Raw genomic sequence first — 25538 nt, forward strand, 5'->3', positions numbered from 1 at the left:
GGACCTCAGCAGCCTGAAGAATCCAACAAAACGCCTCCATCTTAGGGAAATATTCCCCCAAAAACCCTGGCCAAAACGTCTTGTATTTAGGATTTATTTTTCTGCATTTTTTGTATAAGACGCCTTTTTGTAATAGCAGTGCATACTCGTTTTGCATTCACACCTCATTGTCTCTGTCGAATTTAGAAGCCCAAAATGCTTTTGATAAACTACTTCAGGGGACTCAGAGATACTAACCTATCTCACTTTGGATTTCCTCAGCCACATAAGGTACCTTGTAGAGAAGAGAAAGACTTTGATTCATCCTTTCTTCGATCACATGGAGATGCGTCATCACCTGCCGACAGAGAGGATGGAGTTCAAGCAATTAGTCTCTGTTCTATTTTTAATGAAAACAGATCAGACTGCTCCAGAGATCAAGACGTTTAGAATTCTTTCTATTTGCTTTACATAAAAATATAATGAACCTCACAAAGGCCAGCCTTGGAAGCGTTAGCAAGAAGGCAATTGTTTTAATGAATTAGGCCAAAGTCGATTTGGCCTAGCAACAGCGGCTGCCCGGTGAATCTAGAAGTTCACAAAGAAAGTCAAAAAAGAGGAAGAGGAAATTGGTCCACCAATTATTATACTGTCCCCGATTCAAGGAAATCAGATCCAAGTATGTGAATCTTACTCCCTTATTTTCAACTGATCTCCCTGATTTATTTAGATTACATTACTTGCAGGATAATCCAGATCCTTCCATCTGTATGATACTGGCAGACTTCCTTTTAGACATTATCAAAAGCCAGAAGCAATTTTTTACTTAACATTTTGTTCTTTGCTCTGTGTATCCATGTTTTTTACCAGTTTTTCCTTTTGCTGTATTTATTTTTATTATTATGCCAATAAAGGCTTGACTGATTGATTGATTAAAAGGAAAAGAGGAGAGGAAGTATATTGCTACTATACACAGATACTCCACTTAGCTGTCCTGGCTAATGGCCATAATTCATGGTCCATGTGTAGTCATTGTAAGAATTATCTGAACTTGGACAGCGCCACACCTTGTGGCGAAACACCCCACATATTAATCATGAGTTGCGTGAACACTTTCACCTGCATGTTTAAGGAATGGCCTGCTAGCCAGGTTCAGGTCATCACAAATACTGCTAGTTTTTGGGAAGGGTTACAATTTCAGAGGGCCAACTGCAGACGATTTTCACACTGGGTTTCACCTAGTCCAGGGTGAATTTTATTTAACAATCTTTTTTAAAAAATGGTGAACAAAAGGACAGACGCTAATCGGAACTGTGGCAAGCTCTCCAAATGCACTGAAATTGGCAGACTCCCTCTGTATTATTTTGACAGTACAGTTGAATGCTCAAGTTCTGGAGAGAGAGGATGTTAAAGCCATTGAGATCCGCTTTCCCACCAACATTAGATGCAAGCTGAGATTTTCAGATGCTTGTCCGGTTATACTGTTCTCAAACAGCCTACATTCATTCCATACCAGTTTCTTCCCCAGGGAAGGAAATCTCAACATCTGCAAATGTGTATAGATAAGAATTCCTTTGAAATATGGTGTTGGAAGAGAGTGATATTGTGGACTGCCAACCCATCAAATAAATGGGCTCTAGATCAAACCAAGCCCTAGACCTGTCTCTAGAAGCTAAAATGACTAAACTGAGGCTGCTTTATTTTGGTCACGTAATTAGAAAACAAGAGTCATGGGGGAAATGCAACAATGATAGGAAGGGTTGAAGGCAGCAGAAAAAAAAGGAAGACACAACTTGTGATGGATCGACTGTACAAAGGGAACCTAATTTTGCATGGCCTGAGCAAGGCTGTTAACAATAGGAAGTTCTGAGGACCCTGGTTCATGGGGTCGCCATGACTTGGAAGTGACCTGATGGCACTCAACACACACAAAAGGATTCTGCTGGTGCCTCTATGACAAATGGCTGATCTGAATATTTTTCAAAAGAGAAGACTTGCGTTAAAACTAGAGGCAGGGGAGGAAGAACGGAAACATATTTTTGCCAACAAGACGGCGGGGGGGGGGGGGGCGACTTCATTTTATTTATTTATTTGTTTGTTAGTTAGTTAGTCAGTTAGTTAGATTTTTATACCGCCCTATCCCAAAAGGGCTCATGCACTGTTCCTTCTCCTCCAGCTATTCAGCTTGGCCTTAGCCAGAAACAGCCTCTTGGCTTGTGGCTTTTCACCTGTGGTCCTGAAAGAGACACAACAGAGCCTAGGATGCGGATTAACTTTTACTTATACTGTATTTTTTGTAGTTTGGATTCCTCCTGCAAAGAAGAATGGGATAAAAAAATATTCAATCCTATCTGGAGAACAAAGCTGGCTTGTTCAAAGAGAACTTGCCTGAGCTTAAAAGCTGGGTGCGGTTTCCTGTTCTGGGCACGGCCACAAGTGATTTCCTAAAACTTATGGCAACTACACAGCTGTCCTGCAGAGGGTGCTGCACATTGAGGAATTTTATAGACTATTTGATAAGGAATGCTAGGTATGAATCTTCAAATGGGGAGACTGCTGATGAACTGAATAGACCCAGTTTTACAGACTCAAGTGATCTGGCTTTTAAAAGGAAAGGATGAAAGCAATTTCAGTTTCTGTGTTGCAGCCTGTCAATCCAACAGATCAATTCAAGAGCTTGAAGTGCATTCAAAAGCAAAGCGAACAGAAATGAACTGTATCACCTATGTTCCTTGCATGTGACACTGCACCCCGCAGAAGGAATTAAGGGATCTCGAAGATTTTGGTTTGGGCATCCAGCTTGTACGTTCACTCCCGTCAGTGGGAGAGGGATCCAAAAGGAAGTAAGCGTTAAAAATGGTGCTGAGTTGGATGCAAGAAGGAAGGACAGAGTAATTCAGAATAAACTTGCCAGCATTAACATTCACTGAAATATATACAGTGGAGCAAGGCAGAGATCACAGCGCTCAAGAGCTAATTTAAACTACAAAGGAAGCGTTTTCAGCACTGCTACGCAAAATTGAGTTCATGCTCTAGTCCTGCTTCTAAAAGCAGACAATGCAAATTACTGGACTCAACACAAAGTAGCTACTTATTACCTTTGACAGTGCTTTTCTTTGCAAGAGCGTCTCTTGGCAGAAGGGAGAGGAATGGATGCTGGACTGTCTAGCAAAACAGTTCCTAGTCACAGTTTTGCTGGTGACCTTGGCAAGGCATTTCTACGTACCCCATTATTCCTTCCCACCCTTCACAGTCACAGATAGGACTACTCTGGTATGAAAAACGAGTCTCAAAAAAGGCAGCGCGAAGCTGCACAAAAAAGGTCCAGCGGTGGGGGCCGGCAGTTGAGCAAATCCTTCCATTGAAAAAACATGCCCAAGTTCAAAAGTGGAAATATTTGCTCTTAGGCACTAATATTTTAGGTAAGTGTTCAAGTTACACCAAAGCTAAGGAAAACAGCAGGTGTGTTGTGGCAAGAGATGGGCCATTCAGCTGCATTCTTGTTTTTAGTCTCTCAGCAAAGTCAAGGTACTGTTGAAAAGCAACTTGCCGGCAGGACAGAACATAGGCAAAGCTTCACGAAAATAAGGCATACAATAGGCATGTATGGAGATCATTCAAGGAAAGGCCATTTCACCTGAATGGTATTGTAGCTGGCATCCAACGGAAAGGCTCTGGTGTAGCGGTTAAGAGTGACGGATTCTAATCCAAAGAACTGGATTTGATTCCCCACTCTTACACATGAAGCCAGCTGGGTGACCACGGGCTAGTTGCAGTTCTCTCAGAACTCTCTCAGCCTCACCTACCTCACAAGGGGAAGAGGTAAGGGAAGGAGTTAGTGAGCCACTTTGAGATACCTGATGGTTGAGAAAAGTGGGGTATAAATTCAAACTCCTCAAACTCTTCTATTCAGGCTAATAGGAACAATCACGTTTTTTCTGTTTAGTCGCCTTAATACCAAACATATCCTTTACACCATTTAAGACAGAAGCAGAGCCAGATCTGAGCCGATGGTCCTTTGCCATGACAGAAGGCAGCAATGAAAGAGATAAGGGATGCTCCTCTTCAGAACATAACAGTTTGCCAAGTTTGACAAATGGAATGTTTCGAGGCCCCCTTCAGTTTTGGAGGCTGACCGAGGAATGAGTCCTGGATACTTAATGAAGTGTTTATTAGGCATTTTTCCATACCTGCGATTTCATCTGTGCAGCCTTTTCTGGGTCAACTTGCAAAACGTGCTGGTAATGGCGAATTGTGTGCAGGCAGTCTTTGTTCTCGGCACGGACATAACGCTTCAGGGCTTGGAGGATACGGTGGGGCTGCAGAGGTTAAACCAAACGGATGAGCCAGGCAGAGAAGGGAAGTTTGCCCAAGGATTTCAGCAAGGGCACGTGGCTTCAGACTGCTCCCCCCCCCCCCCCCCCCCCCCAAAAAAAAAGAACTCTTATCTAGCTCCTCAAATCTGGTTTCACAGGGAGTGGAACAGAAATGAGCTGCTGAATCCCACAGGACAGAAACTGGAGCTCGGCCAGTTAGGAGACAAATTGCATATATTTCACAGGCAAGTGGTATAGCTCTCAATGCTAGAGTTAAAACTCTGAACCTAAATGGAATGGCGCCTGTCAGAATACTGGCCTCCAGAAGCCTGCTAAAGTGGGGAGAAAGTCCTATCCAGGGCTGGGAGACCCCAGCTGTTCAGCCCTGCCCTCTTCTGTGCCTGAAACACTGTAAGAATGCTATGGGAAGCCTGCTACTGCAAAAAGAGGAAGAGATGCAAGACAGGAGACAAGAGCCCAGCTGCACGACCCTCGCCTCCTGCATGCCTGAAGCTCCCAAACAGCTCCTGCCCAGACTGTGACTCAGTGTGCCAGCGTGGAGTAGTGGTTAAGAGCAGGTGCACTCTAATCTGGAGAACCGGGTTTGATTCCCAGCTCTGCCACTTGAGCTGTAGAAGCTTATCTGGTGAACCAGGTGAGTTTGTGCACTCCAACACAAGCCAGCTGGGTGACCTTGGGCAGTTCTTCGAAGCTCTCTCAGCCCCAACCACCTCACAGAGTGTTTGTTGTCGGGGGAGGGGAGCGAAAGGAGACTGTAAGCCCCTCTGAGTCTCCTTACAGGAGAGAAAGTGGGGATATAAATCCAAACTCCTCTTCTTCTTCCAATTGATCCATGTCAAGTGACATTTTGGGTTTTGTTTAATGTGACTTTTTTTGTAAACTACCTTAGGTCTTGATTTGTGGGAGATAGGTGGGGGTAAAAACACATAAATGTCTGCTTTTATAGGTTCTTAGTCAATGCCTGCCATTGGTCAGTCACTCGTGCTCCTCTTCAGACATACCCACCTTCAGGTCATTCGTGCATTAGAAATGTTTTATTGTAAATCCTTTGGTCAAAGACCGTAAATAAATCTTACTATTACTATGACATTAGAAATGTTTCAGGAAACATACCCGTGGAGGGTCGTTCTGCAGAGCAACTAGGTAGTTTTCCAGAGCAACCCGGCGGCGTTCGTCCAGCATGGCTTCTACGCGGGCCAAGTGAGTCTCCACCAGCTGCTGCTTCTCGCTGGCAGCTTCTTTCTCTAGCGATTTAACCATGGCCTGGAATCGCTGCAGAAGCGAGAAAGATATATTGCAATAGTGCTAAGCAAGTTGCAAAAAGATTCATTAATGCCAACTGATTAGTAATGCATTGGTCAAGCAGAAGCGACAAAACCTCAGGAGCCAAAGCTGTCTTGTGACACTCTGCTCATAGCTGTGACGAACACGACCGGCAATTCAGTTTAATGAATTATTTGGAGGAAGTGGCTATTTCGGCTACTTAGTCCAAAAATATAGCAGAGACATACAGAAGGCCTGGTAGCCAGGGAAACAGGTATACTGGATAATTTAGCAATTGTCATTTCTGGCTTACAGAAATATCCACAAGCTTGTTTAACAATAAGAATAATGGGAACCATGCTGACCCATTATACTGAGAACCCAAAAGCTGGTTGAGAACAAGGCTGAGGCCAGCTGATGTATCTTTGACAAACTGATAAATAGTCAATCGTGTATAGTGGATAAGCTCCAAAATACAAAAATATATCCCACTAATACACAAGCCTCTATATAAAGTGCACAGTGCATTTATTGTGCTAGCGTGATTTCCAAACATCCACTTATAACTACGCCTAACAGATGTTTGGAAATCACACTAGCACAATAAACACACTGTGCACTTTATATTGAGGTTTCTGTATTAGCGGGATATACTTTTGTATTTTGAAACTGACAAATAGTCTCAGAGGCTGAGAAAGGTATAAAACCTCTCACCCACTGTGTGAAAGCAGAAACACGATTATGGACAAGTAACAGACATGCAGTCAAATCTAATGCACATCTACTCAGAAGCAAATCCCACTATAATTTAATAGGATTTACTCCCAGGTAAGTGTGCTAAGCACTACTCAACACCCACATCAACTCTAACGTTGTCGGCTTTCAGTTTTTCTACGCAGTTATGGTTGGATTTTTTCATGGTTATCTTGTACATAATGTTTTCATTTACAAATAATTTAAATAGACATTATAAGATTCTTTAACATGAACAGGCTTGCCTAGGCTACTGCAAATCAAGATGGACACGCCAATCTAAAAGACAGTAAGACAGAATAATCAATAGGGGTCCGTTTATTTGCAGACCGTTCTGAACCCTGACGAATTGCATAAATCAACTGCTAGGAAGTTACTACTGGAAGTCCACCGCATTTCATTCTAAGGACACGAGTTCAGTACTTCATCAGGAGACAATTTCATTTTCAGCCTCACAGCTTTTTACCAGCTTTGCAAAGATAGGAGCTTCGTATCTTCAGATGAACCGCACCACACTAAATATGGCTATGAACATGGCTTGATTCAGCTAAGACACAGACGAAGGCTGGGTGTCTACAGCTATCTTTCGGTAAGCCAACTGACACCTTTAGTGGTGAGTTTCATCTCTCCCAGCTGCTCAGCACAGAAGATGATACTAAGCAGCAGCAACAGAAAAATCCCACAACAAAGAAGCAAGCCATCTCTAGCAGCTAGTCAAAGCAGAGGATTAGTTTTGGAACATTCTTCAACACTTTGACTTCAACCAGATTATACAGCAAAGGCTCCATGTCTGGAGAGATCAAAACCACCAGATACTTTCAGAGATTCTCCCCCCTCATCCCTTTAGGTGTATTGCTTTACCTGAGTGAGAGTTTGCCTCTCTGCCTTTGGGAGGTTCTTGGATTGATGTTCTGCTTCTTCCCATTCCTTCTTAACCTGTATAAATACAAGAGATTCCAAATTATTTCTGGGTTTCTTCACCACGTGGAGACATTCATGATCGATTCAGATACAGCACAAGATGTTGTCAGAGGCTTTTCAAGGAATACAGAAGCAGCGGACAGAAATTTCTGATTCAGGATCACAGGTTAGCAGAAGATCCATGCCCTGCAAGCTTAAACATGACCTAAAGGACAAGTTCAGGCGTCAATAAATGGAAAGAGATACTTGAGACAAACTGGAAAACCAAAATAGAAAGAAGATAGCCACCAATAAGTGCACCATGTTGAATGAACAGAATGACAGCCCTACAACGTAAACAAGACACACCTGGTCCATGCGATTGTGATGCCGAACCTCTAGCTGTTCCTTTGCTTTCAGGAAACGGGCATGCTCATTGTCATCTGCTGGGTTTTCAAAATAGACGTCCACATCATCGGTGGGCACAGGTGTAGGAGGAACTGAAAAAAGACAGGACAGCATTTGCATCAGCAGCCCACGATTAGGTAGCTGCTGCTGTGAATAACGGTGCCAGGACAGGGAAAACATGTTGCCCACTGATCTGCTCATGGGACCAGGTTTTAGGGGTAGGGGTCACAGGCTGAGCATCTTCCTGGCATGCAGAAGGTCCCAGGTTCAATCCCCAGCATCTCCATCTTAAAAGGACTAGGTGGTAGGTAATGTGGAAGACTTCCGTCTGAAACCTTGGAGAGCAGCTGCCAGTCTGAGTAAGCAATTCAGCTATTTATGGGCCAATGGTCTGATTCAACATAAGGCAGCTTTGTGTGTGGGCTGTGTGTATGCGTCTTTAGAATTCCCAACTCAACTGGGAATGGAGTAATGGATTCGAGGTGCAGGAAAAGAGATTCCACCTAAACATCAGGAAGAACTTTCTGACTGCCAGGGCTGTTGGACAGTGGAATTCACTGCCTTGGAGAGTGGTGGAGTCTCCTTCTTCGGAGGTTTTTAAACAGAGGTTGGATGAACATATGTCGGGAGTGCTTTGATTGTGTGTTATTGCATGGCAGGGGAATTGGACCTGATGGCCCTTGCGGTCTCTTACAAATCTATGATTCTAATTTTTGATCTCTATCAACTACAGTTGCCCCTTCCACATCACAACTTCCTTGATCTCGGTTTTGTTATATTGCAGGTCCGCATGAGGAAGGACCATAAATTGGATTTTTAATGACGTAACAGTTTAATAAAATTAATGGACAGCGACACAATTTTTCCCTTAACATTACATTCGTAGTAAAAGAACTGTGGTTCAAAACATGTTTACGGCAATCGTTCACATGACAACTCATGGTGATCTTGCAGAGATCTCTGCAGCTCGAGCTTCATGTGGTTTTCCAGATCATGAGGGTCACCGCGCCTCTAACCTCCGCAATGTGGAAGGGACAACTGTACCAATTTCTATCTCATCTTAATAAGCCACCATATTCCAAGACATCTGAGGATGTTTTCAGAACCTTCCAATCTCAATCGTTACTGATCTTGATTGTCCAAACTTCAACTTTAGATGAGCTGGGAGCTTCTCCCTTTTCCATAGGTTTCTGCCAGGTAGATTTAGCTGCTCAGTGTTACTCCCAGATAGCAATGAAATGACTACATTAATTTTTGACAGTTAAGCCCCCAAGGAGAAGTCAGACACATCAAGTCCCCATCTGCCCCCAGAAATCTTATCAGGCGATATGACAATAATACAGTTGTACAATACAACAAAAAGGCACAGAAAGGAAATCCACTTGCGTAGTCACAACTGGCAGGGAAGGGGGCTTCAAACATTTGAACAACGAAAGGAGAGGAAGCAGCACCTAAGTCAAATAACTTTTTACTTGTAGAGTCCATATCAGGATTCAGACAGACAAAATGAGAAGCCATCTGCAGGGTCCTCTTTGCTAGTCTGTGGCAGGAGATTATATGAAGATGAATTGGTTTTTATGCCTGCTTTTTTCTACCTCTAAGGAGTCTCAAAGCAGCTTACAAGCTCCATCCTCTCCCTATACCAGGCACCTTGTGAGGTAGGTGGGGCTGAGAGAGCTCTGAGAGAACTGTGACTGGCCAAAGGTCACTCAGCAGGCTTCATGTGGAGGAGCAGAGAAAGCTAACACAGTTCTCAGCATTAGAATCCACTGCTCTTAACCTCTACAGAACGCTGGCTTTCACGAATCTTGAACTACACTGAAGCACAGAAAAGGAAATGTCAACTGCTAAGCTAAATGGACTGAAACCAAGAAGAAGAGTTTGGATTTATACCCCACCTTTCTTTCCTGTAAGGAGGCTCAATGTGGGTTACAAACTCCTTTCCCTTCCTCTCTCCCTCCCAACATATACCTTGTGAGGTAGGCGGGGCTGAGAGAGTTTGGAGATAACTTTGACTAGCCCAAGGTCCCCTAGCAGGAATGTAGAAACACATCTGCTTCACCAGATAAGCCTCCACCACTCATGTGGAGGAGTGGGGAAACAAACCCGGTTCTCCAGATTAGAATCCACCTGCTCTTAACCACTACACCATGCTGGCTCCCAAACTATCTGGAAGTGGCTTATCCTGTGCTGAGAGGTCAGAGGCTCAGCCCAGATACTTCTAACATTCCAAGAACTACATTCAAGTTCCATGGCAAGCATCTCGGAAGCATCGCCTCTTGAAAACTTATACCATGAAAACTTGTTGAACTCTAAGATGTTACTGGACTTGAATTTAGTTCTTCTGCTGAAGACTAACATGGCAACCCACCCGAAAGGACACTGGTGGCATCCATCCTTTGGAATTCCCTCTCTACATCTGTTTGACAGCCTGTCTTTGCACTTTTGAGGGAGCAATCTACATCAAAGTTTATTTGCCGAGGCTTTTGGAGAGGGAGAAGGACAAAGGTTTTTTAATGTGATATTCTACTTGCAATGTTTGTTTTTGTGTGTGCAATGTCTGGATGTGTGTGGACTGCTTATACTTTATGGCTGAATTGCTTTATTGGCTACCTTGTGTATGTTCGGCAGAAAAGTGAGACAAACATTTTAAAGGGTGATCGCCAAATGCAAACACAAGACAAACAAGGGTTAGGGTTTTGCAGGAAGAACAAGGGGCTGGTGATAAATCCGAACTGGCCCTGATTAATCATTTTCGAAGCTGACTAGAGTAATTTCAAAGTGAACTGACTGGCTTCCTGCACTTTGCCCTGAAGACTGTGAAAGATGCATTTTGCACACGGAGCAAACCCTGGAAGGGCGTCTTGGATCTGACACGTGACTCCTGAGCCTTCTACTCTAGCAGGGAACTGAGCTCAGAGACAAGACAGTGGATTCTGCCTACATAAAAAGAAGAAGAGTTTGGATTTATATCCCCCCCCCCTTTCTCTCCTGTAAGGAGACTCAAAGGGGCTTACAATCTCCTTTCCCTTCTCTCCCCCCTCCCCTGACAACAAACACCCTGTGAGGTAGGTGGGGCTGAGAGAGCTCCAAAGAATTGTGACTAGCCCAAGGTCACCCAGCTGACATGTGCTGGAGTGCACAAGCTAATAAACTTCATCAGATAAGCCCCCATAGTTCAAGTGGCAGAGCAGGGAATCAAACCCAGTTCTCCAGATTAGAGTGAACCGGCTCTTAACCACTACACCTTGCTGGCTCTCCAGTGGATGCTGCCTATATAAAAAGCTCCATTTCTCTGTCAGTAGGAGCCCAAGCTAGGCTGCATATTGATCTATGTTTCTGAACCAGGTTTTAATAGAGATGCCCCAATTTCCACCCCCAAATCCCTTTGGGAAGGGATGACCTTTTGTTCAGAAAGCTCCTGACATCCGCATCCTTTATTCCCCCACTTCAATCAGGATCAACCCAATCAAAAGCATTTGCATGGAGCCCATTTTTGTAAACAGGATTACTGCTGTATAGACAGACTGCCAAGCTCTGGGAAGCACAAAAAGCCTTTCAAAAGGCCTCTGCGGCAGCCAAAATGGAAGTGCTGGAATTCGGCAGCGAGTTAAAAGAATGCTTTGGACGGTTTTTATTGTAGCAGCTCGCACAAAGGGTGGCAAAATCCTCGAGCTATCAAATAGAGCGATCAAGTTGTGGGCTGTATTCTAATGCTGCGGGAAACAAAGCAAAACTTTTGCATTTGAAAAGGGAACAAGGAACATTCCCCTATCGGTAACAACCATCTGGAGAATATGGTTTAAAGGGATGCGTGATTCTTTCACCTTGGAATGCGGAAAGGAAAAAGGGCCAAAATTAGGTAAATGAAGACATTTAATAACAAAAAAAAGTTCAATCCCTACTACAAGATCTAGAAGAGGATTAACTCAGACTTAATGGCCCTTGCAAGCGAGTGTTAGATTTTCAGAGGCAGACAAACGCATGCAGGAAAAGCAAGTTCTCCCCTGGCTGCAGAAGCGTTCAGTGGAGCCCAAAATCTGAAGCCGCACAGAGACAAGAGGGGACTGTTGTAGGACAGACAGGACTTTGGCAGACACCGGGGTCCATAGGACGAGGCCACACACAAACCTTCCCTTGACCCAGTCAAGGGCGAGAACACAGACAGGATGACAGCCGGCCGCAAGAGGGGCCACAGCGGGAGGCGGGACTTACGCATTTTTTTACACACCGCCATACAATACTCCTCTGACTCAAAATTGTTCCTGTTGCCGCCGCAGCCTCCATATATAAAGCGAATGCATTTTCTCTTGTATGTGTCGAAGTACCAACGAGGCATCACAGCCCGGCAGGGACCGGTCATCGCCTCCTGGGAGCAGACAGCTGTGTGGGAGACGGTTAGAGCATCAGCCGGTGGCGAGCGCACCTCCACTAAGCTATTTCAACAGCAGCTACAGTCCTGGGACAGGGTCTGAGCATTTTGCCTAAGCCATCACTTTTCCTGCTGCCACACCACCGATAGGAGAAGGGTGCTGTATCACTTCAGTCACAGGAGTGGGGTGTCTCTGAACCTACTCTGTATTTTCCAGGTGGAGGGTAGCTTCTAATGCAGATGCGTATCTCATTCTTATTGCACCATTCACAAGATGAATGAGGCTTTGAGCAACAGACTCATGTTGCAAACACCATTCTGCATATTATAGCCAGTTTTCCTGTCCTGCCTGCAGTGCGGCAACTGATGTGATTCTTGGTACCTCCCTGCAAGGGAGAGGGTTGGGGGGGGGGGGTCCCCCGGGTTCCATCTGGGCTTCTGCTCCACAAGCACAGTGGAAATATGGAGGAATATCCGATTGTGTGAGTCATCAACTGCTATGGGAATATCCTACTGCATGTTTTCCATTAGTCCACCCAAGCCAAACAGATACCTATGCCTACTACACAGGGAACTCTCAGGTGGTACATAGCTAGGACTGTACATCATGTGCCATGGAAACTGAGGTGCTTTCATCAGACAGGTTCCCCTGGGTCAAAAGCAACCATAGGCAGACAATGGTGAACTGTTGTTAAACCCCAGGAACAGCAACACTTCTTAAGGACAAAAAGGACCAATCAAGTCACCAATGATGAAGCAAGTCACCAAGGAAGACAGCCGTAATTGCTTCAGTGAGATTACAAGCTAGATACTCCCTTGTATTATAACACCTGGATCATAGATGTCTACCCACTCCCCTGCCTCGATCCTTATTCAATGAGTTCACGTGCTGAAACAGTGTTGGACTTTGCCAACTAGGAAAAGTTTTACCTACAAGAAACAAGAGCTGCTATTAACTATTTTGCAGTCCGTTCTGAACTGAACTCCATTCTTTGCAAACACTCGCATACGCACACAGAGAAATTTGGCAGATTGTTGCCTGTCAAATTCTATAAGCATTTCAAGATACCAAGCATCAGAACTGGTTGTATTGAGTTCTTCTGCTTTTGGACCTAACAGTTGTCTGATCAAACGTGTAAAACAGATTAGAAGCCTTTCAATGATATGAGATAGTTGTTGTGGGTTTTCCGGGCTGTGTGGCTGTGGTCTGGTAGATCTTGTTCCTAACGTTTCACCTGCATCTATGGCTGGCATCTTCACAGGTGTATCACAGAGCGAAGATGGTTATATCTCTGTGATACACCTCTGAAGATGCCAGCCACAGATGCAGGCGAAACGTTAGGAACAAGATCTACCAGACCACGGCCACGCAGCCCGGAAAACCCACAACAACCAGTTGAATCCAGCCGTGAAAGCCTTTGACAATATGAGATAGCTTAGCTTTTGGGGACACTGCTTTATTTAAGCATCCAAAGGAAGCTTAAAAGAATCCTGCTACCAAAACGTATGAAATGGTGCATCACTTTTTCACACTGCTCATCTATTAAGCTTGTTGCCCTGGTTACCCATAATCAAAAAAGAACAATGGTTTCAATATCCAGAATTTTTCTAAAATTAGACTGCACAGATGCATTTCAGTGCCGGTTCCTTGAGGGCACTTAACGCTGAGTGTCAGAGACAAGCATTTTCCATGAAACTGTTGGTCAGTTTCCATTCATCCACCCCCAGCTCCAGAAGGGGTGGGCAGGAGGAATCACCTGCCATGAGTGGGACACACTATTCTCCACTGACCTATCTGGCAATTAAAGCATCTGAACGGAAAACCTACTGGACTGGAAGCGGAACATTCAACATGCGGATGGCCAAGATCAATTGACCGCTGCTGAGACAGACCGATGCCAAATAAAAGCTGTCATGCGGCTGCTTACTTTTCACATCGTTCATTATTTCCTTCTCAGAGAGAGATTTTTCAACGCTTGGCTCTGTGGGAGGCTCTTCATTATAATCTTTATAGCCGTCGTAATAGTAGTCCCGGTCCACCACCACCTCCTCTTCGTCTTCATCCTGCTCCTCTTCTTCATCCTCATCCATCTCCACTGCAGCTGCAGTGAATTCTTCCGTGTCTGCCTCAGTAGGGAACTCACTAAAAAGGACACAATTATAAGGGGAAATTGATGCTGCTTTGCAGGCTCCGTTTGATGGGAAAGAGCAGCAATTTGCTTTCAGGCAATCTGAAAAGCAGCGGTAGGGGAGGACGAGCGTCCAGATCTCAAATCGGCCAAACCAGCCTCAGCTCCCAGACGCTCCCTTTTTACATCTAGGCTTGCTATCAGCAGCATTTTAAACCTAGATATGAAGCAAGTTAAAAAATCGATATCCTGTATGCAGCTAATAGTAACTAACAATAGGAGATATAGTCCCATGAAGTTTCAATGGCTCCTTAAGAAAGGGAGAAAAGAGAAAAACACAGAACTTAAAAAGACAGAACAAAACCCATTTCTTCAGCTATGCATTTCCTGCACGCTAAAACCATAATCAGTAGCCAGTGCATGTAACATCACATTTTTCTGTTTCTTTGATATGGTATCCACTTGACCTATAATCCACATGAATGCTCTGCTGCCCCAACCGAAGGGGAAACACTATAAAGCCAATAACAAGGTTTGCAACTGATACCTTTTGTAACTATCATAGTTTTCATCCTCCTCCTCCTCTTCTTCTTCTTCATCCTCCTCCTCTTCTTTAGAAAGTGATTCATCCACAATTTTGGACTGAGGGCAACACACGTATTCTGTGCCGTGGAACTGGTCTACTCCGCAAGGCAGTAGCATGCCGTAGCTGTGCAAGATCATCCCCTCAGTTAAGCAAGCCTAGAAGGAGCATTTTGGCAAATATTAGAAGAGACGCCTTGCTTCACTTCAGCACCTTACATCATCCGAGTAACTAGGAGACGGTGTCAGGTATTTACAGTGCTACACCAGTCACCTTACAAAACATGCAGACAGATGTACCTGAGCCATTACACTCAGGTGTGGCAAAACCGGGCAGCCATATCAGGTAGCACTTCATACCTAGAGTCAGTCAACTGATCAGTCAAATATTCCATAAAGCCAAGAATACCACAGTGCAGATGGCAGCTTACCTTTATTATTTCATTACGATGTAACTGGTTAGCAAAGGGCAGATTGCCTCCGAGAACTACATGGGCAGTGCGAAGTTTAATATCGACGCTAGCAATGCACATTTTAACTTTGAAACTGAAACTGCACGATACAGAAGTCCAAACGCCAGCAGCATACAGTAATTATACATTTTACATGAAGAACATGAATGAGTGAATGTTACAGCTTATTAACATTTTTAGAAACCAATCCCAGAAGCACGTAAGAGGATTTGCCCCTCTAAGCCGGGGAAAAAAAAAAGGAATCTCAAATGTAAGACTTCTGCTTTACAGAAGTCTGGCTCAGGAGGTACCTTCAAGTGTTCCAAATCTAGATGCTTTCAAGCCTCAGTTATAGATGATTTTGTTCAAGTAAGAAAGGAGCTTGATTTTGATTGCAACCACATAGCTTTGTATCTGACACTCAGAACTATAAAGGCAGCTTGAATTGAACTGACAGCAAGACAGAATCACTAAACTGGTGAAGAGAGTGAAAATGCAATTCCATCTTATGCTACGAACTGGACCACAAATAAAAAAGGAGGGGGTATTTAAACCAATGACCTCAGTTGGTAAATCAGGAATTGTAGAATCAAATTAACTTGAACTGAATTTGAAATACTGGCGCTAGACTGAATCCCCACCATTACTCTTAGAAGAAAACTAAATATGACATTTCAAGGTCTCCTATGGTTCCAAATTGCACTTTCTTCCTCCAACACCCATCTTCTCATCTTGGCCTAGTTACCTCTTTTGCCACAGTGTGCCAGTACTGGTGACTTTTGCAAACATCCATCCGCTCCCTGTGGAAGAACCGGCACTTCTCTGGAACTAGGAGGACGTCGCTGACAAACTCGCCCACTGGAAAACAGGAGAGGCAAGATTTGTGAAATGCAGGTACACCAGCCTGGGTTTCGAACCCAAAGCACTCCTACGTTTCATCTCAGAAAAGGTGTACTTGCTACTGCACTCTAAGAATGATGAAACATGCACAGATGCCTAAATAAATTAGGTTAACACATTTCTATGCTTAGAGTGCTACTCAAATATAGAGATCCTACTTCATTCTTAGTGCTTGGAATTTTAAATGAATGCAGTAAGGAGGAAGACAGGAAATATGCTATTCAGACAGACATTTCAAGGTGACTGAAAGCTTCATGCAAGGAGATGCTAAATGCTTCCTGGAATACCTAACAGCGCAAACTAGTTTACCAGCAGTATTTTATAAAGATGGACCTATATTAAAACCCTAATCCTCAGCAACAGTTGACACCATGACTGTTTGCATTCCAAAGTTTTCTTCTATGTCCACAATGCCCATTACTCTTCCAGTAACATTGTGCCACGCTATACACAAAGCGTTACATTCAGTAGGTCAAGCATCTGCAATCTTTTTGGGCCTGCAGGGACTTTGGGAATTCTGACACGGTGTGGTGGGTGCAGCCACAAAATGGTGGTTGCTGCAGCTTACTTTCAGACACACCATGAAGATCTTTGTGCTGTGGTGGTAGCATATACAGCGTCCAAACATGTACATTAAAAAATAATCATTCTTGGGATGTTTATGAATTAAGCATCATTTGAGGACATCAAGAAACTAAGCCAACATCTTCAGGGCTTTGAACATGTTAAATCTTCATTAACCGCCTCATTTGTTTCAAATGTGATGTTTTCACTATGCTGCAGACTGAACATTTAATACTTCTTGACCACATCCACTCAAACACAACAAACGTAACTATCATTAAGGTTAATGGTACCTTAAGCATAAAATAATCAGAGACCAATGCAAAAGTAAGTTGCAGCCATGGGCCAGAAAATGATGAAGACACTGAACCCTATGGTTTTTTAACTTCGGTTTCTCAAAGCCAGGTTGATATTACGCATTAGCGTTTCCTACACATTTAGAACCAGCTTTGTGACAAAGACCTCTGTGTCAATACACCCAACATCTTTATTGCTACAGCTGTATTAAAAAGCTGCCAGCGCAGTGGTAAAGGTTGCTTCTACTTGGTCAAAACCAAACAAGGAACTGGGGACTTCCAAACATTAGTTCGGAACGTTTATATCCCACCTTTTCATTTAAACTCCTTGTGGAATTTCCCCCCCCCTCCCCCTCGGGTGAATGGTGGGAAGACCCCATAATAAACGGAAGCGTCCAGACATGACTCATCTCAGCTTCTGTTCCCTTTAATCTGGAGAAAACAAAAGGCTAACTTCCGCTATTTAAATAGGACACTGGGAGTAACTGAACATGGAGTATCTATCTGGACACTCCACCGGTAGCCACTAAAGGGAAGAGACAGAGCTAAGCTCTACTTTCAAATCAGTGCAGTTTGTTGCCATGAACCATCTATTCCCCCACCGCCCCCCAATTCTTTAAAGGGCCTTTCCTCAGCTGAGAATGAGGGATTTCCTAGGTCACAATATTTTTGCGCCATGAAGTCACAGCTGGCTTATGGCAATCCTGAAGAGTTTTCATTATGAAAGACATTGGGAGGTGATTTGCTATTGCCTGCCTCCCTGTCACGACCCTGGTATTCTCTGCAGGTCTCTCATCCAAATACTAGCCAAGGTCCAGGCTTAGAGTGTGTGAACACCTCTCCTAGTTTCCATGGAACGAGTGGGGATTCGAACCTGGGTTTCCCAGATCCTAGTCTGACACCTTAACCACAACAGGGCAGGTGAAATTGGTCATGTATGTTTGCTAATAGGGAGGCAGAGAGTGCCCCCATGAAGATGAAGTTTAATAGGTCCACAAGGCACCTAACAAAATATTTAAAATTTAGAGTACAAGTTGCCACTATTCAAAATAAACAAACGGCAGAAAAATCAACATAAGACATCCGATTCAGCCAAGCCGAATCAATTTGCATTTGCATCCATTGCTTCCACGTCTGGTCGCACCGCCATTCAACTTTGAAACTATGTTTGTCCTGCATACTGATAAAGCCAAATGGAAAAGCAAATCAATAACCAAAAAGTAGGATGGACTGCTTTCTGCTTATGTGGCTACACATGCCATTCCTTTAAAATTCTCTCTTTTATTTAAGAATCTGGCTGACACTAGTACTTCAGACGTTTGCCTGTCACTTCTAAGAAGCTATCAACAACCACATATGAGCCAAGAAACATAAAAACACAGCTATAATTAAGGTTAATGGAAGCGTTGGGCATAAATAATCCGAGACCAATGCAAATCAAAGGTAATGGACATTCAGCAATCTAAAGTAACAGCAATACCACCCAGCCTAATATTAAACGATCAGGAAGCAAAGAAAGGTTGGGGGAGATCAGATATGAGCAAAAGACTCTCTCTGGCCTCTTCCGCACAGCACAGAGAGAGCAGGTTGCAGGCAGGATAAAGTAAACTGTTCCAGTTTTCGCATTTGCATGCCTCAAGTGCAGGCAGCAAACAAAGTCCACAGATGCAATGCGGGCTGCTGTCGCCCCTTCGCACAAAGGTGCAGCTTTTTTTAAAAAAAGCCACCTCCCTCTACTGGAAGGCTGCCGGCGGGGACTGTTAAAACCCGGAAGCGCTTCCCAGGGCAGCCGTTTACGCACAAGCGGCTGCAAAACTCATTAAAACAAGAGATTTGCGGATAGCATGATTTTCCAATAACCCATTTCGAGGAGGGGGAAACAAGGGGCAACCTCACCTTAGGGGTGGGAGCCATACAAAGTCCCACCCCTGCCCCTCGAAACGGGTGTTTCCCCATCCCCAGCCCAGGTTTATTGGCCCGTGCGGAAGGGGGCCTCAGTCCATACAGAGGCAGGCAATGGAAAAAACAACTCCTCCCATTTGCTGTCTTGAACATTCTACATGGTCGTCATAAGTCAGCTGTGACTTGGTGGCACTTTCCACCACCACCAGACCCATTTATTCGGCTGAGGATTTCAAAACTATACTATCAGCTCTCTAGTTAAAGCGACGTTTTTAAAATGTTTTCATTCCAACGGTGCAGGATTGATGCAGGTGTGAGTAGCTTCTCATGACACGTGTGTCTGTGTGGCAGATGCTCCACATAATGAGTCAGAGAGAGGTGGGGAGAAATCTGCCATACGGGCAGCTCCCACTGAGTTGTATTTTGATCCTGCCGAGGCCCTCAGCTTAACATGCAACACAATAAAATTTAAACACAAAACTGAATGCCAACATGCTGCTCCTGTAAGCGGCAACTGCAGCCTCCAGGCATCTGCTAATTAAAGAAGCATCTATGCTGCCGGTTTCTTTGTGACAATCGTATCACGAGAAACAGCCTCATTCCAGGATACTATTATATGACAAAAGGTATTCTACTAGTAAAGTATTATTTGACATCTGTGAGCTTTCAGAGAACTTTCTTCTTAGCTGAATGATCACTTTCAATCGGAGATAGAGCTTCACACCCACAGCTCCCGTTCTAGATTCTTCTCCTTAGGTATGCAATATGCTGTTTCAACTTTTCACGTGGTCTGGGATCTGAGATACACAACAGCTTAGGAGCAGCACAGCGTGGCTTCACTTTGATCCTTCCTCCAAGTTGCCACAAGCATAAACACAGCAGAAAAATTCTAAGACCACAAAGCCAACCAGCCGACTTCAATGCTGCCAAGTGAACTGCAGTAAACATGGAATTTCTTTAGCTGGTTTTTTTTTCTACTCAGACAAAAAGTATTTTGTCCTTTCCCAAAAAGCTTGCTAGAGAAAGGGGTGCGTGTTATGAGTTAGAGTACATGCTATCCACTCCAAAATATAGAAGGAGAAAGTGTTCTGCGCTCAGTAAGACTTACGAGTAGGATCTCTTATGTAGGTGATCCTCCCTGGTTCAAGGAGAAGACTGCAAATCCACTAATCCACTATATATGTGTAAAAAGCAGTTTATAATTCTGCACAGAAAACTGGTCTAAACGGAGTCCATCATAAATCCTTCTATGAAGTTACTCTTTCCCCCTTGTTTGCTCTTTCAACAACTCTCAGAGGTGCTTCAAAAATCCACTGGTCCAAAGTAGGGAGCTACAAGGAGTCGGTTCTGAACACCTCATGTATTAGGATGGAGATCACTCCTAAGTAGTTAAGCAAAATTCTTTATTCAGGTGGTGGCGAAGAACAGGATTATAATCTTTCTATATGCAGTGTGTGGCCCAGCTGAGTTCCCAGCAGATCATCATGGCCTGGGAATATACACTCTGAAATGTTTAGGGTTTCTCAGCTGATAAGGCTTGCAGTGATTCCAAATAATCATGGTTTCAGAAGTGTAGCCATGGTGGTCTGCCATAGAAGAGCTAGCTTCAAGTCCAGTAATACTTTAAAGACCAACAAGATTTTTGGGGTATAAAGCTCTAGAGAATCAAAGATACCCCAAAAATCTAACAAGGTCTCTAAGGTGCTACTGGACTTGAATCTACATAATCATGAATCTAAATAATCTAAATAAACTTGAATCTAAATCATCAATAATCTCTTTAAATAATCATGAACCCAAATGACAGAAGATTTGGCAAGATTAAGAATAAGTTTCTCAGCTCCAAAGCAAAATAAGTGCCTCTCCTGGAAAAAGACAGCAATGGAAACATAGATGCTTTCGAAGCTTATTTCAGTGCAAGACGAGTGTTCCTTGCCATTTATTTATTCATAATTTGATTTCTAGGCCACCCTTCCCTTTAACGGCCTTGGTGCGGCTTACAACAATAAACTGACAGATTAAAATAAGTGACGATGCAATATTGCATACCTGCTGGCTAACCCTTCTTAGGCAGTGATCATGCTGTACTGCACTAATTTAGGTTTGGTTCTCAAACTAAATGACAGAATGCGGAAGATACATGTGACCAGCTGAACCAAATATAGGAATAAATACTGATGTCCTATCAGATTAATCGTCGCCCTCAAAGCCAGCCCGAAACAGTTTATGTACCTGCTGCAAGAACAGTTTTACCAGATGTTTATCACAGATCGGAACACTTGTGTCAAAATCAGTTTGCATCAACAGTGACAGGACAAGGACCTCTGGTTATGGCAATCCAACAGGCACGTGATTTTTTTAAAAATACAATATCCAAAGGAGAGGTTATGCAGAGGTTATGTGAAGTTGAAATATGTTAGCCAGAAGTACTTACCAAGACACTTGAAGGGAACAACAATGTGAGTGTGACCCTTGCATTGCTTCCTGCCCTTTTTACACCAGTTGTCAATGCTGACTGGCTGATTTGCTTCCACCACATTTGTAATCTGAAGCTCTGGATAGACCTGTTTCAAAACACAGCAAAGACAAGAAGAACTGATTCACTCTTGGCAGATGACAGCCGAAAAGTCAACTTACTGAAGGAAGAGATTCCGTGGGGGGCCACAAAAAATGTGTTTTAAAAGCTCTCGCTTTTGATTAGATGCCGCTGAATTACACTGGATTATCCCAGAAAGACAAATAATCTAAGAGCAAAATCAAGCTCTGTTAAGTGTCAAAATGTATTCTGAAACTTGACATTTTCTTAGGCAAACATGCAGATGAGAATTCTGGATGTTATCAAGGAATGAAAATCCTCAATGCTGAAAACCAGTATTTGTGCGTGGATCAACCTTTGAAAGGAAAGAAATGCCTCTTGGTTAATGCCATCGTGCTATCTAAATAATACAGCCCATGTGGCTTTTGCTCACCTGGATGGAACCACCACATCTCCCTTACAAATGCAGGGATCCCAACAGAATGAGAACAGTTGCTGTGAGCTTGTCATTTAATCAACTGATTGGCAGGAACCAGCAGTGCTGGCAGGGGCATCGGAACGGCACAAAGCACTGGTTAATACGACTCCTCTGGCTATGATCAGGTGGTAATTTTGCCTGGTCAAGCCAAGGAAGTACAGCTGCACTCTTGGCTTAACCTTTAAAGTCAAAAGTCTGAGAACAATAAAATGCAGCTTGCTGAGAGGCAGCAAAGGGCAAAGTGCAGAGATGCGGAAAGAAACCTGGAGAAATTGGAGAAAACACTTCTTTTCGCTGCCTCTGCCACCACCCTATGTTTTCTTCAGTTTTCCCAGTGGAAATCAACCACCAATACTAAGCACACATGCAATAATATTATTAATGTATACCATTTAATCTTTTTTGATTACCCGGTTAATTCTGAGCATGCCGGCTTGTCTCTCCACCAGTGTTGAAACTTAGCCAGCCCTTGTGTATCTGTCTCTCCAGAATGAAGGACAAGACTGTCAGAGGAGAGCAACCTGGCCATCAGGAAAAGGGGATGAAATCACCCACCACACCACTGTAGCCTGCTTGTTCTTTTTGTTGATGGCTGCTGTAATGATACTGCATCTCTGTGGCCAGCTGGCTCTCCTCCTGGACGCTACCCAGGTGCTGGAATGAAAGTGCGGAGGCTAGACAGAAGGGAGGGGGAATTGCTGGAGAGGATGGCTCCTGAACCTCCACGGCTGGCACAAGGCCTGTTCTCCTGGGAAGCTTTTCCACCCTCCAGCCCCTACAGCTGCAGCTGTTTCAAGATCGGAACCACCAGCCGACCACAGCATCCTTGCTCATTTTCCTAGCAGGTGCCATGTTGAGGCCCGGTGATCAGAGGAGCCACAGCTGAGACGTCAGAGCCACGTGTGGCTTCCAAGCCACTGCATATCACTTCTCTATGGCAAGATCTGAAATATTATTGAAGTTGTCAGCTACTCCTTCCAAATAACTATGTGACAGCTCTGTAGAACAATCTACAGAATTAAGCAATCACAATTCCTCCATGTTTTCATCTGGTAAGGAAATGAGTACTGCATATATTCCAATTTGTTCTCAAATGGGGGGAGGGGGGAAGGCAATGCCACAGGGCACTGGCCTGGCAACCCTTCTGCCTCTCGTACTGCTTTGACTAGCCTTGAGCGAACTGAAAAGCCACTTAAGGAATTTCTGAACATTTAAAAGGACAGTTGAATGACGGCTGAAATTAAGTGTGAAGAATCAACTCTCTTACCTCCTGACAGTACTGCAGAACATCTTCTTTTGTTCCAAAGCAGCTCTTGGTCCCAGCGATATCTGGCTCCCATTTCCCAGTCTGGATATTCACGTGCATATTGAGCTTTCCACAGAACATGGCAATTTGAGGCTCCGCCACAGCAAACCCCGTGCCAGCATTGGCAGCAAGGGCCTATAGGAAATCAATCACATTTCACATATAATCAGCTATTAGCCTGGTAGATTTTTTTAGACAATACCCAAGTGCCAGAATTTGCTATCGAGGACAGAACTTTATATTTCGCACAGAGGCTTTCAACCTTTTCTGCACCACAAATTCTTTTGAGTATGGTAAACCCTCAGGCCCTTGAGTGCCTTCCTGTCTTTCAGCATTAAAAGGCCAATACAAAAACCCATCATTTATGCTTCTAAACTGCAGCCCCCTTTCATCCAAGTATTGACTTGCAAAGCCTTAGAGCGGATGTCAGTTGCTGGATCGCCTGAGGCTCTCCTGTGTACAGCAACCATCTGCATCAAACTGAACTAGGCAGCTATGCACTGCATCCAGCCACCAACACAGCTAGCTCCCGACCAGTTACAGTGGAAAACTGCAAAGAAATAATGAATATTGATGCATTTGAGCTGCAGAAGAAATGAGGAACAGCTGCCCCCATTGGACAGTAAACACAATCCATTATAAAGTTCACTACTGGTCAAGGGAGACTGGTACTGGCATTAGTGGTAAGTAACAAGTCAGTCAATATTTGAGGAAAACCTACAAAAATACTGGTCAATAAGCTTTACGGCATTAGCTCACTGAAACACAGAGCTTGGAATCTTGACTGATACACTAATTAGTAAAGGCAGGCAGAATCCTGAAACAAGATTTCCATTCTGTCCACAACGTCACACACACAAAATAAAGTCTGCCATATGCTATGAAAACACCCTTCCAAAATGACACCTTAAATTAAACCCCAACAGTATTTATGTTTAATGCAACCAGACACTATCCATTTGTTTGTAGCAACAGTGTTTCTTCTGGAAGACTACAGTACCTAGTTCCTCCTAGGGACTTTGTGGACTGGAATACCCACAATACACTTCGCAGCAGCTTTGCTAGACTACTGGTCATGCAATGGCAATTCTGGCTCCTGAACTTGCACTGATTTGTTGGAGATGATCTGCAGAAGAAGAGCATCTCCAACAAATCAGTGCAAGTTCAGAAGCAGAGTTTTAGAAGAAGAGTTGCGGCTGAATTTAAAGGGGCATGCATGGTTTCATGGTCATTTCGGACAGTCAACTGAAAGGCTTCTCAGCAAGAAGCAACGTACTCAAAATTGCTCTTCCCCAGAAATGCAACTGCAATCAGATAAAGTTACGTACTGTAATCTTAATGGAGATATAAGCCACAACAGTACTAATGTCAAAAACTGGTTTTCAGGTTTGATAGTCCATGGTGGGTTTATTGTTTTCAAAGTAAAGCTGGCATACCAGTTAATTGCCATGTCAAATATTATCAGCTAAGTACATCTGACCAAAGTCAAATATTGTCATATATTCCATGAAGCCAAAATCATCACAGTGAAGACAAGCCTAGCGCCAAGGCAAAGCTTCCCTTCCTGGTTAGAAAAGCTTGAAATTATCACAGGTGGTAGGAATTTGTCTACTTAGCAGCAATTATAAATTCCTACCATTTTGCTTTGTCTGTCCTAATTTTATTTTTAATTCTGAAACTGCAGGCTGCTCCTGGTGTTGGAGGGTGGGGGCGAGGGAATGGAGTCCTGGGCAGTGAACTGTTCATTTCCATGTGGAAATATGAGTAAAATGATTAATTTCCAGTTGTCATTGTTTCACAACATTTTTTAATTAGCACTGATAGGACTCTTGTTGATGAACACTGCATCTTTTCTGTTGCAGAAATGTTAATGCTTTAAAATGTTTTAAAAGGAGGAGGGTCCACCAGCAATCACACCAGCAATCAGCCAGCAATCACCCCAAAGATTTCCTCCTACTCAGCTGGGAAGGAATCACTTTACAGCTGACAAATATTCCACTTACAACTAAAAGTATGAAACTGAGTCCATTGACTTTGGTTTAGATTTTCATTAAGTGATCTTTATCTACACCATTCGTTTTAGTAACCGGCCTTGAAAAACCTTGAATTATTCAAGTATCAAGAGGGCAAAGCAAATGCCTTTATTCCAAGGACTAAGACAGGGGTCTGCAACCTGTGGCTCTCCAGATGGTTGGACTACAATTCCCATCAGCCCCTGCCAGGATGGCCAATTGGCCGTGCTGGCAGGGGCTGATGGGATTTGTAGTGCATAAAACATCTGGAGAGCCGCAGGTTGCAGACCCCTGGACTAGGTTAACAAGCAAATAAAACATTTCAGAAAGAGAGGGCGGGAACAGTGTTTGGTGCCAACAGACAGGGAG

At 43.8% G+C, this 25538-nt stretch overlaps 1 protein-coding gene across 7 annotated transcripts in view; it reads right to left on the reverse strand.

Moving 5' to 3' along the window:
* The window catches only part of APLP2 (amyloid beta precursor like protein 2), a 71871-nt gene that overhangs the window by 8934 nt on the left and 37399 nt on the right, over nucleotides 1–25538 (reverse strand). For 4 of the 7 annotated variants that reach the window (XM_048512032.1, XM_048512031.1, XM_048512029.1 and 1 more), the window contains exons 2-12: nucleotides 23119–23292; nucleotides 21272–21401; nucleotides 15921–16033; nucleotides 14689–14882; nucleotides 13941–14155; nucleotides 11856–12023; nucleotides 7602–7732; nucleotides 7194–7268; nucleotides 5430–5588; nucleotides 4170–4298; nucleotides 238–337 (exon numbers count right to left, since the gene is read on the reverse strand). In XM_048512032.1, the coding sequence (XP_048367989.1) occupies nucleotides 238–337; nucleotides 4170–4298; nucleotides 5430–5588; nucleotides 7194–7268; nucleotides 7602–7732; nucleotides 11856–12023; nucleotides 13941–14155; nucleotides 14689–14882; nucleotides 15921–16033; nucleotides 21272–21401; nucleotides 23119–23292 (1588 nt within the window). The remainder of the gene's footprint in view (nucleotides 1–237; nucleotides 338–4169; nucleotides 4299–5429; nucleotides 5589–7193; nucleotides 7269–7601; nucleotides 7733–11855; nucleotides 12024–13940; nucleotides 14156–14688; nucleotides 14883–15920; nucleotides 16034–21271; nucleotides 21402–23118; nucleotides 23293–25538) is intronic. The other 3 variants (XM_048512035.1, XM_048512034.1, XM_048512033.1) reach the window with 1 other exon arrangement.

The sequence above is a fragment of the Sphaerodactylus townsendi genome, linkage group LG12 (assembly GCF_021028975.2).
Source record: "Sphaerodactylus townsendi isolate TG3544 linkage group LG12, MPM_Stown_v2.3, whole genome shotgun sequence".
NCBI lineage: Eukaryota > Metazoa > Chordata > Lepidosauria > Squamata > Sphaerodactylidae > Sphaerodactylus > Sphaerodactylus townsendi.